General features: G+C 34.5%; 1 protein-coding gene across 4 annotated transcripts in view; it reads left to right on the top strand.

The window, feature by feature from the left end:
• Positions 1-18,657, top strand: part of AKT3 (AKT serine/threonine kinase 3) — a 379,096-nt gene that overhangs the window by 245,312 nt on the left and 115,127 nt on the right. For all 4 annotated transcript variants that reach the window (XM_081216479.1, XM_081216481.1, XM_081216480.1 and 1 more), the window contains exons 6-7: positions 6,829-6,894; positions 8,043-8,111. In XM_081216479.1, coding sequence (XP_081072605.1) covers positions 6,829-6,894; positions 8,043-8,111 — 135 coding nt within the window. The remainder of the gene's footprint in view (positions 1-6,828; positions 6,895-8,042; positions 8,112-18,657) is intronic.

The following is an 18,657-nucleotide window of genomic DNA, read 5'->3' as shown; positions in this document are numbered from 1 at the left end:
CAAAAATGCTCTTACCAGGTAGAATATTCTAAGGGATCAGAGCTTATTTCCCAAGAACTAGCCAAGGGACAGTCCTGAGAATCACTTTCTTTGTGAGTGTACAGGGTTTGAGCAATCCAGGCCTTCTGAGTTCATTCTTCCCTACACATGCACCTATTAAAATATCAAACCAGTGCTTTGACTTGACTACTGACATTTCTCTTTCCTTGGCTTTTAAGTTATTAAGTGCTGGCCCCTAACCAGAAATTCTTATCATCTGCCAGCTTCTTTGATCCATTCTTTCAGATTCTCATGAACCTCTGTATTATCTATTGTGCAAATGATTGTGGTTTACTGTAGGAAGCAGATAATGAATGTATTTGCTTTGATCTGCTACATCTTCATCATTTGTCATTGTGCTATCGGAGGTATGATTTCATTTGATTTGTGTTCTGGATTTGCTTCTTGCAGTCGTGAAGATTCTATCATTCTTTTTTTTTTTTTTTTTTTTTTTTGCGGTATGTGGGCCTCTCACTGTTGTGGCCTCTCCCATTGTGGAGCACAGGCTCCAGATGCGCAGGTTCAGCGGCCATGACTCACGGGTCTAGCCGCTCCATGGCATGTGGGATCTTCCCAAACCGGGGCACAAACCCATGTCCCCTGCATCGGCAGGTGGACTCTCAACCACTGCGCCACCAGGGAAGCCCGATTCTATCATTCTTTAGCATCATTCCTAGGGTTATCATTCACTATTTACTGATTCATTCATTCTTTCTTTCAACAAATATAAATTGAACACCTAATTATTTACTAGTTACTGCCCTAGGCAATGGGAATATGTGAATGAATAAAACTGACCAAAATTCCTCCCCTTTGGAAATTACATTTTAGTCAGGAAACAGACACATGACAAATGAGTAAATCATAGTATGTAAGAAATTAATACATACCATGGAGAAAAATTAAGTAGGGTAGGGAAACAAGGAATAGTAGTGTTTGTGATTTTTGTGGGTTTTGTAGTTTTAAATAGAATGATCACAGAAGACCTCACTGAGAAAGTGAAATTTCAGTGAACATTTGAAGGAAATGAGGAAGCAAGGTATTTGGGAGGAAGACTTCAGGTATTTGGGAGGAAGAATATTCCAGGCAGAGGAAATCACAATCAAAAAAGCACCGAGGAAGCAGCATATTTTTAAAATAGCTAGGAATCTAGTCTAGCATGGCTTGTGTAGAGTAAGAGTAGTGAAGGGTTGTTTAGGGTAGTGGCAGATGTTGTAAGGATATTGGTTTTTACTCAGTGTAGTGGGAAGCCATTGGAAATTTTTAGGCAGTATAGTGACATGATATAATTTTTATTTTAATATCATCACTTTGGCTGCAGTGTTGAGAATAGACTGTGGGTTGGAAGCAGGGAGTTTGTTAGGAGTTAATGGCAATAATCCAGATAATTGATATAGTGGCTTACATTAGGGTATTAGCAGTGGAGGTGGTAAGACATAATCAATCCGGGGTATATTTTGATGAAGAACCATCAGGATTGCCTGACAGATTGAATGTAGGGTATAAGAGAAAGTAAGGAGTTGAGGATCATTGCCAGGTTTTTGGCCTGAGCAACTGGAAGGATGCTGTTGCCATTTGCAGCAATGGGATGATTTTTTTTCTGTGGAGAAACAAGCCTTTTCATGGGAAATTAGAAATTAGGTTTGGACATGTCAAATTTGGTATTTCTGTTAGACACCCAAGTTAAAGGCATCTATTAGACATCCATGTCAAATAAGCATTTCTGGAGTTTAGGGAAGAAGCCTGCATTTGAGACACAAATGTGGAAGTCCATGATCATCATATAGACTGTATTTAGGGTCATAGTCTGAAGTCACCAAGAGTATGAGTGTACCTATGAAGGGAAGAGGTTAATGACCTCTATTTTGAGTAGGAAGTAGGATTACACTTTGAAACTGTGGGAGTGAGGTTGAGATAAAGAAAGACAACTTAATGAAAATCTCCTGGAGTTAATGAAAGTCAGGTAGACTTCGGTGCCAATCTCAGCTCAGTAGTTTAACTAGGTAAGGTAACCTTGTGGGGTTGTGTGTACATTTCATCATACATACCAGGCCTGGTAGGAGGCCTGGGAAAGTTTGGAAACATTCATACTGAGGAATGGAAGAATGACCTTGGTAGGGATGAGTTAAAGAATCCTAAGAAGATTCAGCTGAGATTAGAGAGGGCATTATAATGGTGCTAGTCAGTCTGTTTGTGATTTTATTCCCCTTGAGATGTGGAATATATCAATAAAAGTGAGAAAGTAGAGATTGATTTATTCCAATACTGGGAATTGGAAGAGGCAGAAGGAAAAAAGGGAATGTAGTGAAGGGCAATATAGACAAGCAGCATGTTCTACAATTTAAGAGGGACTAGGTGCTAAAGATTATGTTATGATTGAAGTCAAAGAAGTTCATGTAGCCCTCCATCCAAGTAACATTGGTTTGGCCAAAAAGTTTGTTCGGGTTTTCGGTAACATCACATGAAAAACCCAAGCAAACTTTTTGGCCAGCCCGATATTTGGAACAAGAGCATCAAGAATAAATTATCAAATAACAACATTTGATAAAGGTGATATATTATTCATAGACATCAGGGAACAATTGTGCTTTCGTTTTTTCCATCAAGATGAAAAAGATCTTCAAAAAGGTAATAGCAGTAGAAATGAAGGAACGGTGAGGAGAAAGTGTGAGAGCTGGAGAGTGGAAGTATTAGAAGTCTGCATCTGGGCCGTTGCTCAAGTTTTCCAAAGAGGGGGAAGTTACAACCCCAAAATTTAGAGCTTGATAATATGACATCTTTCCTATGGAAGAAAAAAGTATAGATTGCTGACATATGGCTTGTCAAAACAGAACAAGTAAATAATGATCACTTGTAGTCATTGTGGTTTAATTAAGAATAAAGGTGCCAAGGTAAAAACTTCTCCCCTCTTCTCCCTGCTTCCCCACCTGCTACGTCTCCTCCTCTGAGTGTCATTTATAGCTCTGGATTAAAAAAAAAAAAGATGCTTTAGATATGATGTATCTTGATTTCAACCAGCTTCTGATAAAAGTCAATCATTATAGTCTTGTGGTCAAAATGGAGAAAATAATGTGAACAGAGTTAAAGTACCTAGTTAAGTTGCTACCAAGGTTTTTGAATATGGGAGACAGTGTGGTGAAGTGGAAATGACCATTGATGTTGGACTTAGATGGGATCAATATTGACCTTTTCACCTGCAACTTGAGCTGGTGAACCTTGCTCACAGAACCTTAACTTCTGTGAACCTTGATTGCCTCATATAAAATGGGAATAGTCAAACCAAACCCGCTAAGTTACTACAAGGATTAAAGGAGATGACACCCGGGCTTCCCCAGTGGCGCAGTGGTTGAGAGTCCACCTGCCGATGCAGGGGACACGGGTTCGTGCCTCCATCCAGGAAGATCCCACATGCCGCGGAGCGGCTGGGCCCGTGAGCCATGGCTGCTGAGCCTGTGCGTCCGGGGCCTGTGCTCCGCAACGGGAGAGGCCACAACAGTGAGAGGCCCGTGTACTGCAAAAAAAAAAAAAAAAAAAAAAAATTCCATTCTCTGTAAACGTCTTTCTATGAAAGAAATTAAATTTTAAATTTTACTGTTTAGTATTTTACCATGGATGAATATACATGAAGCTATATTTCAGAAGCTTTTTCATAAAAACATTATACTTACATTATATACCGAAGCACTCTTCATTTGTAATCATGATCAACAAATGGATTTTTTTAAAAGCATCATATTGTTTTAACCACTAAGCTTTATCGCTGTTATTTATAACTTTTTGTTTTGACATATTGCTTTTAACTGTAATTAAAAATTATTGACATCTGTGTTTACTTTTTAGCTTGTGCATACCTTATCTTCATAGCAGAAACTAATTAGTATGTGAAATATTGTACCATTAAATTTGCATTAAGGGGGAAATTCTAATATGATCAGATGTAAAAATATGGTAGAAAATACATTTTAATACATGAAAGATATGTACATGGTATTAATTCTGGTTTCATTCTTACAACAAAGAAATATTGTTTTAGCTTTTGCCTACCTACATCTTTACTTGGCTCCTTTAATGTGATTAGGCAGATCATAGAATTTAGAAAAAATATAATCTTTCATGAAACTTACTAAGTGATTTAGAAAAACAACTGTTACATATAATGAGTTTGTTTCAACAAAATAGAATGAAATATCTGCCAGAAATGTTTTCTGAAGTACTAGAATATCTTTTCTGGTTTCATATACTTACCTTTCTTTAAGTCTTTTCCTAGTTTACTGCCTCAAATCACTTAAAATCCTGAAGTATAATAGGTAAATATTATGTCTTCTGTGAATCTCTTTCTTACTGCATATAAAGAAATATTTCTTCTGCTTTACCGTCTTGTTGGGAGCATATAGCTGTTAGTTTTTTTACTATTAATTTTATATCTCAAAAATACTTCAAACATTTTTTCTTATTCCTGCTGTTACTGTCATCCAAGCCATCCTCATTTCACTCTTGTACTGCAGTTGTCTCTTGATTGATCCCTCCTGTTTTTGCTGTCCTTCTCAGAGGAGACTGAGCAAACTGAAAAACAGAAATCAGCTGTGTGCCTCTGAGCCTCCATCTCCTACACCATCACATTACCCAACCTATGATCTTCCAGTAGCATGGATTTTCCTTCATTATCCATTTACTATAGTAGATACCCCAATTTTCCCTTAAGAAAAATCAGATCACTTATCAGAATTCATAATTATTTCTTAAATTGGATATTTACCAATTTGTTTTGTCTTCTCCACTAGCATGTGAACTCCATGAGCAAAAGAATCATGTCTTTTTTTTAAACCACTTTATACTTGCACTGTCTTAACATTAAGTAAATGCATATCGAGGATTTTGTTTTTTAATCATTGAATTCCGTTCTGTATCTCAAAATAGCCACTTGTATAATCCTTAATCTTGTATTTTACATTCATTATATGATTCCCATAAACTACAGTATCCCCTTCTCTTCTTTTTTTTTTTTTTGCGGTACGCGGGCCTCTCACTGTTGTGGCCTCTCCCGTTGTGGAGCACAGGCTCTGGATGTGCGGGCTCAGTGGCCATGGCTTACGGGCCCAGCCGCTCCTCAGCATGTGGGATCTTCCCGGACCGGGGCACGAACCCGTGTCCCCTGCATCGGCAGGTGGACTCTCAACCACTGCGCCACCAGGGAAGCCCTCCCCTTCTTTTCTTTGTTTTTTCCATTAATACTGACCACCATCTGACTAACTGGAATGAAATCTCCATGAGGGCAGGACTTTGGTCTGTGTTGTTTAGTTTCCCTGTCTTCAATGGGTAGAAAAATACCCAGAATATATTTGTTTCATATATATTGAAGGAATAAATGATTGGATGAGTGAAGTCCCACACATTTGACATCTTGGAATTCATTCCTATGATAAACAGCTAAGTTCAACAAACATTTAATAAGTACCTACTGTATGCTAATCATTATGCTAGGCACTGTTGGCACAGAAATTAGTTATGGTGTCATTTCTGCTTCTTATTTATTTTGTATTAAGATGTTTGGTATTACTCTAATTACTTTAGAAGTTATAGTATGATATGACAGAGGCTTTCATACTGTTTGAGCACTTAAGCCTGGTTCTTATTAAACAAATAAGACTGGAATGCTTTCTTACCCATACTTTATTTCGCTGGTTTTAAATACTATGTCATTACACTTTACTTTCTGTTCAGACAGAATTGGTCTCACCCTCTTGGAATGGCTTTTGGATTTTAGCATCTTTGATCAGTCTATTGCTCATTTATCTCTTAAGTCTAACTAAGGTCAGATGCTTTTATAAAAATAATAAATATAATGCAGTGTCCTAATGTTCCCTTGTCTTACTTATAACCTAACTGCGATTTGCCAGCAATATTAAGAAATTGATCCTGTAAGGGCCTTGTTCAGGATCTTGGCAGCAGCAGAGACCAGAGATGCTGTGTTAGTTTCAGCAGTTGTCTTCCTTTCCTTTCATTCTTTAAGATAGTGTTATTTTTAAAATATGAAACATTTTTCCAGTTCTCCATATGTTGAGGAAATCTTTCCTAGTTCACTTTTGATGTCAAGATGAAATTTATGTACAAGATTGGGGAAATACACTCTTAGTGTATTTTTGGTTTGAAATATATGCAGATTTAAAAAGTGTCACCTAGAATAGGCTGTGACCTTTTTTTAAAAAAAAAAACATGCTAAAAAAGCCACAAGCAAAAATATACAGCTTTTATACTCTGTTTTTATTTCTAAAATGTATAATTTAGAATTAAATCTTATACAGGTACTGTGTCCCCCTTTTCAATAACTGATTTTTCTTTTAGGTAGAAGACGTACAACAAAATCTATGATCTTTAATGAAATATATCCTCTAAATCCCCCTGAATACAATGTAATACAAACATGGAAATATTAACTACTCCATGCCTAGCTGTTAACTGATAAGGCATTCTCTTCAAGGGGAAAGGCTTACTATTTCATTTTCTGTGTCCCTGATAATTTTTGCTGATTATTATATCATTATTGCTATACTTTAAGTATGACTGAATTTATGTGAGTTTATACATTATAGCCATCTGATTTAAATCACTAATTTGATTTGATTTTTTTTTTTTTTTGGTGGAAGAGAAGCTTAGCAATAAACGGAGCATGTGTTTTAAAATTTTTTTCTGTGTCTGTGTTTACCTTTTCTGGTCTTAGAGAAATAGCAAAAATTTTTATATTATTTGTGCTCAGAACATTTATTAAAGGTTTGCCTTTTTCTTTTGTAGGATGAAGTGGCACACACTTTAACTGAAAGCAGAGTATTAAAGAACACTAGACATCCCTTTTTAACAGTAAGTGCCTAGAGGAAAGATGTTATAATCATAACATTTTATATTTAGGGAAGTTTTATTATAGCAACTAAGCTATGAAAAATAACATTTTAAATAACATTTATTTAGGTATGACATTTTCTTTGTAGATAAGTCAGTTTTGGGGAAATTATTAGAATGTATGGATTAAGTTTACAATATGCATGCATTTGTAGTCCTCTCATTATATACCCATGAGTTTTTTGAGTTTTTTTTTCTTCCCATAACTCTCACTGCCTTAAAAAAGTAGAGCAAATACACTTAAAAATAAATTTAAATTTAAAGGTAGCATTTAAATTAAAAATAGGATGAGTCATGGTACATCTTCTTTATTAGATAAAGTATAAACTGTGACTTAAATACATATAAATTAGTTATTTTGAAACAGACTGATTTTTTTTTAGTCCCATTTAGATTGCTTGTAATAGAGCCATAATTTGCAAAGTTTCTGTATGTTCCTGGTTCCAATGAAGTGTATTAAGATTAAAAATAGCAGACTTTCAAAAGGAGAAACTTTTAAAGATTTAGGATTATTATGTAGGTTTCTTCAGAGGTATCACCAGATACATAGACTTACTTTGTTACATTGTTGTGAGTTTATAGTTCAGCGTATTAAGATAGTTGGCTCTAAAGTTTTAATATCTTTATAACCTATAAAATTATCTGAAACTTCTCTATTGGATTGGGTCATGTTATGCGACCTCTATGCAAGAAGTGATACTGAAACTATGTTAGAATCCCAAGTATAACTGTACTCCTAAGACTTTCCCTGAAGTAATTTGTAGGCCTTACTTTTAAGGTCTCATGGATAAGGACTTTGGGGACCAATACAGTTTCAAGTAGATGACATAGTAGATTGAGAAGTGCTCATAACAATTACTAAGTTTATTTTTATTAAAAATCATAATTCTAATTTTTCCCCAAATAATACTCATTGTTGATCTTCACAAAATTTGTTTTATATTTCTCATAAACTTTTATTTAAGCATTCTTAAGGGAATAAATACACTCTTAAGGAACAAGAACAATTCATTTTATCAATCATGCTTACTGTTTCTAAGTATTCTCTTTTTGATACCGTTGTAAGAATGTAGGATTATAATATAACATTTTTTCTTTTTCATTTCAAGTCCTTGAAATATTCCTTCCAGACAAAAGACCGTTTGTGTTTTGTGATGGAATATGTTAATGGGGGAGAGGTGAGTCAAGAAGTATAACCAGCACTTGCATTTGCATGGTAGTATTGTTATTTTTTAAAACTTATCTACAATACAAGTTATAATGTAATAGTTCTCTACTTCTTGATAGGGATTTGTATAGCTCTTTCTACTATTTTAGTAAATGGGAGCTAAATAATTTTCTAATGAAATATAAGGATCATTTATTTTTTACAATGACTTTTATGTATAGGAAAGTTTAATCATATTCTTTTTTCTAAATTTTTTAAATGCAAAAAATTTTACTACAGATATGATTTTTAAAATCATGGTTTTTAATTTTGAAAACCAGAAATAGAGGGTTTATAATGCTTTACATAGTTCTTCCTCAAGTTTTGTGAAACTTATAAAAAATTATTTTGCACATTTTAAACTCAGTTTAACAATAGGCCATAGGCACATTGTGGTTGAGTTCTCTCTTCTTCTACATAGTAGTTAGAGTAACTTTGACTGTATGTAAGGGATTTTTAAGGAATTTTGTAGTTTTGAAGGGAAATTCAATCATTTTAGTAGTGTATTTCACCTATTGCTTTATTCTTTATCCTTTCTCCTCCCTATATTTGATCAAAATCAATGCGAGGGAAAAATGTAATTAACTGCACTAGTTAACTGGAAATATTTCACATTGTGAGTGTTCTGAAATAAATTTAATTATTAAATAGGGGCTTGTATCTCACAGACCTTAAAATAGTCTTATTATCCGAAAGGAGGGAAGGAAGAGAGGGAAGGAGGAATGGAAGAAAAGAGAGGGGGAGGGAGGGAGGAAAAGAAAGAAACAAAGAAGGGAGGGAAAGAGAGGGAGAGAGGGAGGGAGGGAGGAAGGAAAGAAGGAAGGAGGGAAGGAAGGAAGAAGAAAATATCCCTTATACAATATTTTCCCCTGTAGAATTATCTGACTTAGAGGAATTAGTCCATTGCAAAAAAATCATTCATTCATTTGGTAAACACATTTTGAGTGCCTTGGCAGTGTGAGTTTGTCCAAATGTGTTAAGAGTTTATAATTTATCTTATAACTGTATTATAAATTAGAATATATAGTGAAAGAGCTTTTAATTTATCTTATAAGTATATTATTATATAGTGAAAGACCTAAGTATTAATAAATTCATTTAAAAAATGTGTTATGGATGATCTAGCATTTAGGGTAGGCTTAATGAGATTTCATCAAGGAAACTGATTTGAGAGGATATTTCAGGTGGAGAGGATGATATGAGCAGAATCACTGGTAGGCAAGCCCAGAGGAAGAAGTTGAGTAGTTAGATTATAATAGCCCAGGCATGGGACTTCTCTGTTGGTGCAGTGGTTAAGAATCCACCTGCCAATGTAGGGGACACGGGTTCAAACCCTGTTCCAGGAAGATCCCACATTCCGCAGAGCAACTAAGCCTGTGCACCACAGCTACTGAGCCTGCGCTCTAGAGCCCGTGAGCCACAACTACTGAGCCCTCGTGCCACAACTATTGAAGCTTATGTGCCTAGAGCCCATGCTGTGCAACAAGAGAAGCCATCTCAATAAGAAGCATGTGCACCGCAACGAAGAGTAGCCCTGGCTCGCCGCAACTAGAGAAAGCCCACGTGCAGCAGCAAAGACCCAACACAGCCAAAACTAAATAAATAAAATTAATAAATTTATTTTTTAAAAAAGACATATAAAAAGTGACTTTTGGTTGGGATCAGGAAAATTAATATGTACAGTGAGTTTATGAAGAATGTGTTAAGGGTAAAATTATAAATTTGGGTTTGAAAAGCTTTTTCCTAAGGTTCTAAGAAAAACATATGTGGAGATATCACAGAGAATAAATAAAGGGTCCGAATATGGATACAGATTTGGGAGCCATTCCCATAAAGACTGTAATTTAAGTTATGGAAGTGGATATTTCCTATTTTGTGGGAAATGAAATTGGTGAAACTTCTATGTTAGTATCTATCAAAATTTAAAAAGCACGTATTCTGGGACCCAGCAATTTCATTTCCAGGAATTTATCCTACAAACATACTCAACAAATATACCACAGAATAATATGTGGATAAATATATTCATTGCTCTATCGTAGTACCTTAAATGAGCATTCAGTAAGGAGACTGCTTAATCAGTGTTACATCCATGCAGTGAAATACTTTATATCTATTGAAAAGAATGAGGTAGCCCAATATGGGCTGAGACAATTCAATTTCTAAGATATGTTATGAAATTAAAAAAAACAAGGTGCAGACAGAATATAAAGTATGCTTCTATTGGGTTAAAGTAAGACCATATATATGTGTATATATATATCTGTGTATACATTGAATATCTCTGGAATTATGTACTGGACATTATTGCTTACCTTTGGGAAGGCAAACTGGGTCACTGGGGAGAAGATGGGAGGACGACTTATTTTTCACTTATTTATTCTTGTGCAGCTTTTGTATTTTGTGTATTAAAATTGAAGGATGGAAAATAGGCAGGCAGATGGATGGCAGGATGGATGGATGGATGACCAGGGGAGAGAATAGTATGAGGGGAATGCTAAACTGCAGGCAAAAACTTGGAGAAGCACTCTTAAATTGCAGAAGTACTCTTGGACAGTATCATGTGTTTGCATCTATTACAAAAATTAGCACATTGTTTTATAATTACGTATTTATTTGTCTATCTTTCCTACTAGGCTCAGAGATCCCTAAGGGACTTACTGGTCTAACCCTGGCACCTTCAAATATTTATTAGATGTTTTGAATGAGTAAATAAGTGAATAGATGAACAGATTCCCTCAGGGAACAGGGATGAAAGAAGTTAGCAAAAGTGGTAAACTAGGAACTGCTGAGAAATAGGAAGAAAAATAGAAAGTAATATGGTATATAGTTTACTTTAGAAAAAAAGCTGAAAATGTTTTTTTCAGGAGGAAGTATCTTTGAGTGTATTTATAAAGTACATATTTATTGAGTATGAGCAGGGCACGCTGGTAGATACTGTGGGGCATACAAATCTCAATTAAACATAACTTTTACCCTCAAAGAGTTTATGATCTAGTGGGGAAGATTAGGTACAAAATTTATACTAAGTGTAAAGTGATACTTATCACTTGTATCAGAAGCATAGATTAAGGACCATGGGACTTCACAGGAAAGAAAAGAATTTTGGATGGTGGGATGAAGGGAAGCTGCCTAGAAGCTTAGTAGAGGGAGCTAGGTGGCACCTGCACTTTTATTCTAAACCTAGAGTACTTCGGCGATTAATCAATTGATGACTGTTAAAAAAAATTTTTTTTTACACAAAAGCAGATTTTCAGACTAGCCAGATGGTTTTCTTTAGCGATGGGATTATTTCACCTATTTAATTTATCTGAGAAGGAAATCTATATTCAGTATATGCTTATGGTGACTTATTTTATTTTGGTTTTGCTTTAGGTTCACCATTCCATTATTCTGCTCAGGGATGCTTTCTAGAAATGCAGAAAACTCAATTGCTGTAGAAAAACTAGTAAACGTAGAACTTACGTTTTTAAGATAAGATTGAAGTAGAGAGAAGTAAAGTACAGAAATCTACAAATTCATACAAACAATCCATACCAACACTTATTGATACACCATGAGTTTCCCAAATGTGGAATGTCTGTGTAGTATCTAGCAAACTTGAGCAGAGAATACTAGCCTGTTGAAAAGTAAGCTCTGGTAAATTGATAGTACTCACCCAAATGACAGCATCCTCAAATCTCTTTCTACCCAGTATTTGCCCAGAGATAGGCTTCTTTAGTGGACCCATTGAAGTTAATTATAACTAGCTCAGTTTTCACTCAATTCATATTTATTGTCTATTGATTTTTAATTAGCAATAGTATTCTTTTAGCCTATGTTCTGGAATGTTTATTTTGAAACATAAGATCAACAGCTGAGACATTTCTTTTTTTATACTTTCTTCACATTTTTGTGACTATCTGGACTTCTTTCAGCCTGATAGACTGCACAAGAGTTTAGCATGCTCATGGCCATGCTTGTTATTATCCCTATATTTGCCAATATTGTTTAAAGCACTACATAATCTTGGTGGAAGTAGATTATGAGAGAAATACTGGTTGTGAAAAATCAACAGTGGCTGCTTATAAGCGTATCAGTACAATGGAGTCATATCATAATTTTATTTAATTTATATGAATTCAAAGAAATAGTCTCAGCAAGAGATCACATAGATAGATAGGAAGGAAGGAGGGAAGGAGGGAGAGAGGGAGGGGAGGAAGGAGAGTGGAAGGGAAGGGAAGAAGGAAATGGTGATTCTGCCATTCTGCTCCCTGAGTATATTCAGAGTGACCTCAAGATGAGAGAGAAATTTGCTATTCTTTTATTCCACGTCAGTTTCTACTTGTCATCCTTAGAGTTTCATGGGCTATAAATTCTATTGCTTAAAAATACATAGTTTTTATAAAACATTGTCATTAAGTGCTTTGTAAGTAGAGGTGTTCATCTAAAGAAACTATATTATTTCAATGCTAGAGGAAAAACTGTGCTGAGCTTAACTATATTGAGACAGTATATTGGTCTTCAGCGTAGTACCTTCCGAAGGAATTTCCAAGGATGATTTTGGTTATACCTCATAATCTATGTGTTAACTTTAGAACCCACTCCATTATAGTCCATTTGCCTATTAAATATTTAATGAGTAACTACTATGAGCTGGACCTCAGAGGATGTAGAAATAAGGAAAATATGGTACTTTACTTTAGAAGATGAGTATCTAATTAGAGAGACAGACAAGAAAATATACATATGCAGTGTCATTATTGCTATGAAAACACTGGTTGCTGTGGGATACAGAGAATGCCTATTTGAATCAATCCAAAAGGAAGAGAGAGGAGGAAGGGGGAGAATGCCAGGGTAGGAAACACTTCTTAAAGTAGTTGCTAAGCTAAGTCTTGAATGTAACTGTAAGTTACATAAATAAGGATGAGAGGGAGAGCATTCCTACACAGAGAAAATAGAATGTTTAGAGTGTGATGGAGCTCATGCAAGCTCTCCCCCATCTCCCCAGATGTAGCACAGTATGGATGATGCATAGAGTCCTGCAGAGAAAAGCCAGAAGAATCTAACCAGGTAGGTAGGGTCATGTTAGGACAGATCTCTCCCAAGTAATTTAGATTTTATCCTGAAGTCAGTGAAGCATCATGGAAGGACTTCTGTATGAAATCTTTACAAAGAAGACTTTGGTGGTGGTATGAGGCTTGTATTGGAAAAGACACAATTGGATACAAGGAAACTACTTAGAAGCTACTGAAGTTGGAAGGTTTTGATAATCTGATCATAAAAGTGATAAGGTTGTTAATTGAGCCAGTATTAGTGAGAAGGAATCAAATTCTGAATGGTGTTTAGGTACTAGAATTTCCAGGATTTAATGACTAAATGGAGAGAAAGGGAAACATCACACAGTTTCCTATTTGCCGCTTGGGGAATTGTGTGGATACTGGGCTGTTTGTAAAATCAGGAAACACAGTAAAAGGAATGAGTTCTGAGTTGATCATCCTGTATGTGAGTTACCTCGTGGGGATCTGAAGGAAGTGGGAGAGTCAGGTCAGAGATACAAATAGGCTTCAGCAGCAATGCTGAAACGAAGGTAGGGAAGAAATGTCCAGTGTGAGAATAGTATGTAGTTAGAAAAATAAATGGCTAAGAATGGTGCCTGAAGATACCAACATCAGACATGTTGGTGATGAGAGAAGCCTAAGGAGGATCCTGGATAGAAGGAGCCAGACAAGAGAAGCCTTAAAAGTTAAGGAAAGTATATTAAGTGTAAGAGTATAGTAAAGATATACAACTGAAAGATAGCAACTGAATTCATTGGATTTGATATCTACTACTAGTTCCTAAGCAGAGTACCATGGATTCTTCTTTTTTTCTGGCATGATGCAAGGTATGTACCTTGGCTATAGTATAGAATATACAAGCATTGGTTTGGAGCTCAGTAGAACAAGGTTATGAAAGTTCAGTGCAACCTTTGGTATGCAGTAAATCAGCAACTGGAGACTATAAAAGTACTCTAATAATGTGACCAATCACACTGCTGCTGACATATCCAAGCCACTCTCTTTTTGTAGCTTAAGTATTATCAAATTCATATGAGAAGTAGAAAAATATTGTGGGGAGGAAAAGTAAACTGAAAACTGACTAAGGTGTTTAGTTTGATTTAGAATGTCTCTACTTAGGACTCTTTCCCAAAATCTTACTCATAGCCTTATTTCTTTCAGGCCTGTAAACCAAATCTGTATAAATCCCTCTCCAGGCTGAAATCTCCTGGAGGTTAAGAGATTCATTAGTGGGGAAAGGAAAATCATTAGAAAGAAATGTTACTCATCTGATAAATTTTTCACATTCTTCTATATTCTTTAGGTGGGTACAACTGAACCTAACACTTTCCGTTATTTACTATTCTTGTCCACATTTTAGCTCATTGTACACTCTATAGTAAGCCCTTTGATAAAATTCATTTTCTTTTTGCATATGACTTCCAGTTTCATGCCAATCTTGAGATCCTCTCATACTTATTTCAGATTCTCATTATCTGGCTGGCATTTTGTCTTCAATTATCTCATTTTAAATTCACATGAGACAGAAGTGCCGACAGTCAGCATTCTAGTTCTACTTACTAATTTGTGGAGGTGTGACTTGGGTGATTTTTAAATTAAAAGTATCATTTCATATTCATAGTGATGATTTTTTAAATTTTACTAACTTTATAGATATATGAATATCTGTTGTCAAGAGTCTGACAAGCTAACTTCTTTACTACTTTAGTTATTAATATATTACATAGGTTTTATCAGAATTCTATTGTTTTCACCCAAAGCTTTTGGAAAAAGCCTCAAGACAAGAAGGATGCATTATAATATTCACATTACCACCTAAAGGCAAAATAAATTCGGGAATGTTTTTAGTATATACTTTTATAATATTTCAAGGCTAGTTTCCCAAAATTCATTTAGCCAATATATCTCTGCATCTAAAGTAATAATCCAAAGACTTGACTAGCCTCAACATCTAAGACGCTTACTTTAATATCTAGAATATCAGATGAAGTGACTGGAAGTGCAGGAGCTGCCCAGGCATTTATCTGTTTTCACAATTTCTCTCCATGTGGTTATGGCACAGGATGGCAATTTCAGGGTAGTCAAACTTCTTGCATAAAGGTTGGATTACCCCAGAGTGAACATTTCAAGAAAGTGAAAACAGAAGGCACAATATATGTGTAATTTGTGACCCTGAAGAAAACAAAACAAAACAAAACATGAAATGTAACAAAACAATATTTAAATGTTAAAAACTCTAATCCCAAAACACAGTATATAGTCATTTGTGTTCTGCATCTTAACATGATACTTTTAATATTCATCAATATTGTTGCATATATCAGTAGCTTATTTCTTTTTATGGCTTTATTATATGGATGGATGTATTACAATGTGTTTATATAATCTCTAGTAGATAGACATTTGGTGTTCTTGCAGTTTGGGGCTATTATGAAAAACTTTCTTGTGAATAATCCAGTACAAATCTTTGTGTGGGTGTATAGTTTCAGTTATCTTGGGTAAATATCTAGGAGTACAATTTCTGTGTTATTTGGTATGTTCAACTCATAAGAAACTGCCAAATTGTACCATTTTGCATTTCTAGGATGTTACTTATCATCATCACCACACTTGGCATGGTTAGTCTGTCTTAATTTTACCCCTTCTAGTTGATGTGTATCTTATAGTTTTAGCTTGAATTTCCTGAATGATTAATGATATTGAACATGTTTTCCTGTGCTGATTTGCCATGTTATGTCTTCTTTACTGAAGTATCTGTTAAAATCTTTGGTCCATGTTTTGATTGGGTTGTTTGTATTCTTAATATTGAGTAATCAGACTTATTTATATATTCTAGACACAAGTAATTTATCATATATGTTTTGCAAATATTTTCTCCCAGTCTGTATTCTGCCTTTTCATTTTTTAGTGGGGAATTTTTTTCCTGTGTATATTTTTGTTTAAATCCGTTTTTTAAAAGTCATCTTGTTCGTATGTAATTTACATTCAGTAAACTTCACCACTTTTAAGTGTACAATTCAGGGAGTTTTGACAAATGTGTAGTTTACCATCACCACAGTCATGATATAGAACAGTTCTATCACCCAAACAAGTCTCTCACGCCCCTTTACAGTCAATTCCTACCATCACCTCCTGTCATCGCAACCACTGATATGCTTTCTTACAAGTGTCTTTTTAAGGACAAAACTTTTAAATTAGAGGAAATACAGTTTATAAGTGTTTTTCTCTTGTGGTTTATGCATTTGGGGTTTAATTTAAAACATCTTTTCCTAACCCAAGTGTGTTAAGATTTTCTCCTATGTTTTCTTCTAGAAGTGTTAATAGTTTTTTGGACTTATATTTAGGTCTACAGTCCATTTCAAGTTAATTTTTGTTTATGGTGCTGGAGTCAAGGTTCATTTTTTTTTTGTAACTGGATATTTAATTTTTCCAGCATATTTGTTGAAAAGACTGTTTTTTTCACATTGAATTACCCTGACACCTTTGTCAAAAATCAATTGACCATATATATGTGTGGGATGTTTCTGGACTCGACTCTGTGTATTGATCTATATCCATCCATCCTTATACTTATACCTCACTGTCTTTAATACTTTTGCTTTAGAGTAAGTATTGAAATGAGGCAGTTCAAGTCTTCCAGTTTTGCTCTTCTTTTTAAAAAGTGTCTTGGCAACCCTAATATTTTCATGTAAATTATAGAATAAGCTTGTTGATTGCTACATGAAGGTCTACTGGACTTTAACTGATAGTGTAATCTGTTGATCAATTTGGGGAGAATTGACATGTTAACAATATTGTCTCCTGATCCATGAACATGGTATATTTTTCCAATTATTTAGATCTTCTTTAATTCTTTCAACAGTATTATGTAGTTTTTAGTGTACAAGTCTTGAACATTTTTTGTTAAATTTATCCTTATTTATCTTATTTTTTTTAATTATAAATGATTTGTTTGAAGTTTCACATCTTAATTGTTTGCGTATAGAAATGCAGTTGATATTTACTTATTAGCCTTGAATCCTGCATCCTTGCTCGGTTTGTCTATTTGTTTGTTTGTTCTTAAGTATGTTGAGATTCTCTTTGTAGATGATCACATCATATGGGAGCAAAGACAGTTTTACTTCCTCTTTTTCAGTCTCAGTAGATTTTCTAAGACCTTCAGAGCAATGTTAAATAGCAACGTAAGAGCAGGCACCCTTGCCTTATACTGGATCTTAAGGCAAAAGCATTTTTACTTTTCACCATTAAGAATGTTGTTAGCTGTAGGTTTTTCATAGATACCCTTTAACAAGTTGAAGAAGTTCCTTTCTGTTCCCATTTTGCTAAGCTTTTTCTTTCTTTTTTTTTATAAATCATTATAGGATGTAAAATTTTGTCAAATTATTTTTTTTGTATCTGTTGGGATGATCATGTGGTTTTTCTTCTTTATTCTGTTGATATCTTGAATTTCATTGTTTGGTTTTTTAATGTTAGAACAACATTGCATTTCTTAGATAAATCCCACTTAGTTATGTTGTATTATCCTTTTGGTATGTTGTTGAACCCAGTTTGCTAAAATTTTGTTAAGAATTTTAAATCTTTGTTCACTAGAAATATCATTCTGTAGGGTCCCTTCTCTTCCCTACCCTGAGCAATGTCTCTGGGTTTGGATTCAGGGTAATGCTAACCTCTTAAAATGAGTCAGGCAGCATTGCTTCTTCTATTTTCTGGTAGAATTCACCAGTGAAATTTTGAGACCAAGAGTTTTCTTTGTAGGAAGGTTTTTAACAATGAAGTGAAATTTTAAAAATATATTTATGGAGGCATGCATTTTATCTATTTCTTCTTGAGTGACCTTTGGTTGTGTGTTTCCAGGAATTTATTTCATCTAATTTTTAAAATTAATTTGCCTAATATTGTTGAATTCCTATCTAGTTCTAGACCCTGAGAAGGCAACTGTACTCTATACAAGGTTCTTTCTCTCATGCAGTTCATATTATGCAATTATAAAGGAGACTTATGAATGAAATTTCTTCTTAATTGAATAATTTATACATTTATTGTCTCAAGTTAATAGAAACTGTACTTAGAATAATAAATAGATATGCTCTAGATACCAGAGACCTAAGTTTGAATCTCAACTCTACCTCTTAGAGCTATGTGATGCTAGGCAAGCTTCGTAATATGCCTAAATCTTAGTTTTCTCATCTGTATGATAGAGATAATCATTGTACCTATTTTATAACATTATTCTGAGGATTAAATAATATAATAAATAAATAAATAATGCATGTAACTTCCTTAGTATAGTGCCCAACAAGTAGCAGTACTCAAAAATAGTGCCTATTGTGATAGTAATAATAACTTATATTTATTATATTTAATTATCTATAATATAATATAGAGATAGCATTTTGTAGCTTTTGTGATTGTTGTTAGAATGTAATGTCTTAATGCTCAAAAATTATAGTGTTTATTATTTTTATTGTGTTGGTATTG

Source organism: Mesoplodon bidens, assembly GCF_964165515.1.
Source record: "Mesoplodon bidens genome assembly, chromosome: 2".
NCBI classification, from domain to species: Eukaryota; Metazoa; Chordata; class Mammalia; order Artiodactyla; family Ziphiidae; genus Mesoplodon; species Mesoplodon bidens.
This window is presented reverse-complemented; position numbering and strand designations above follow the sequence as displayed.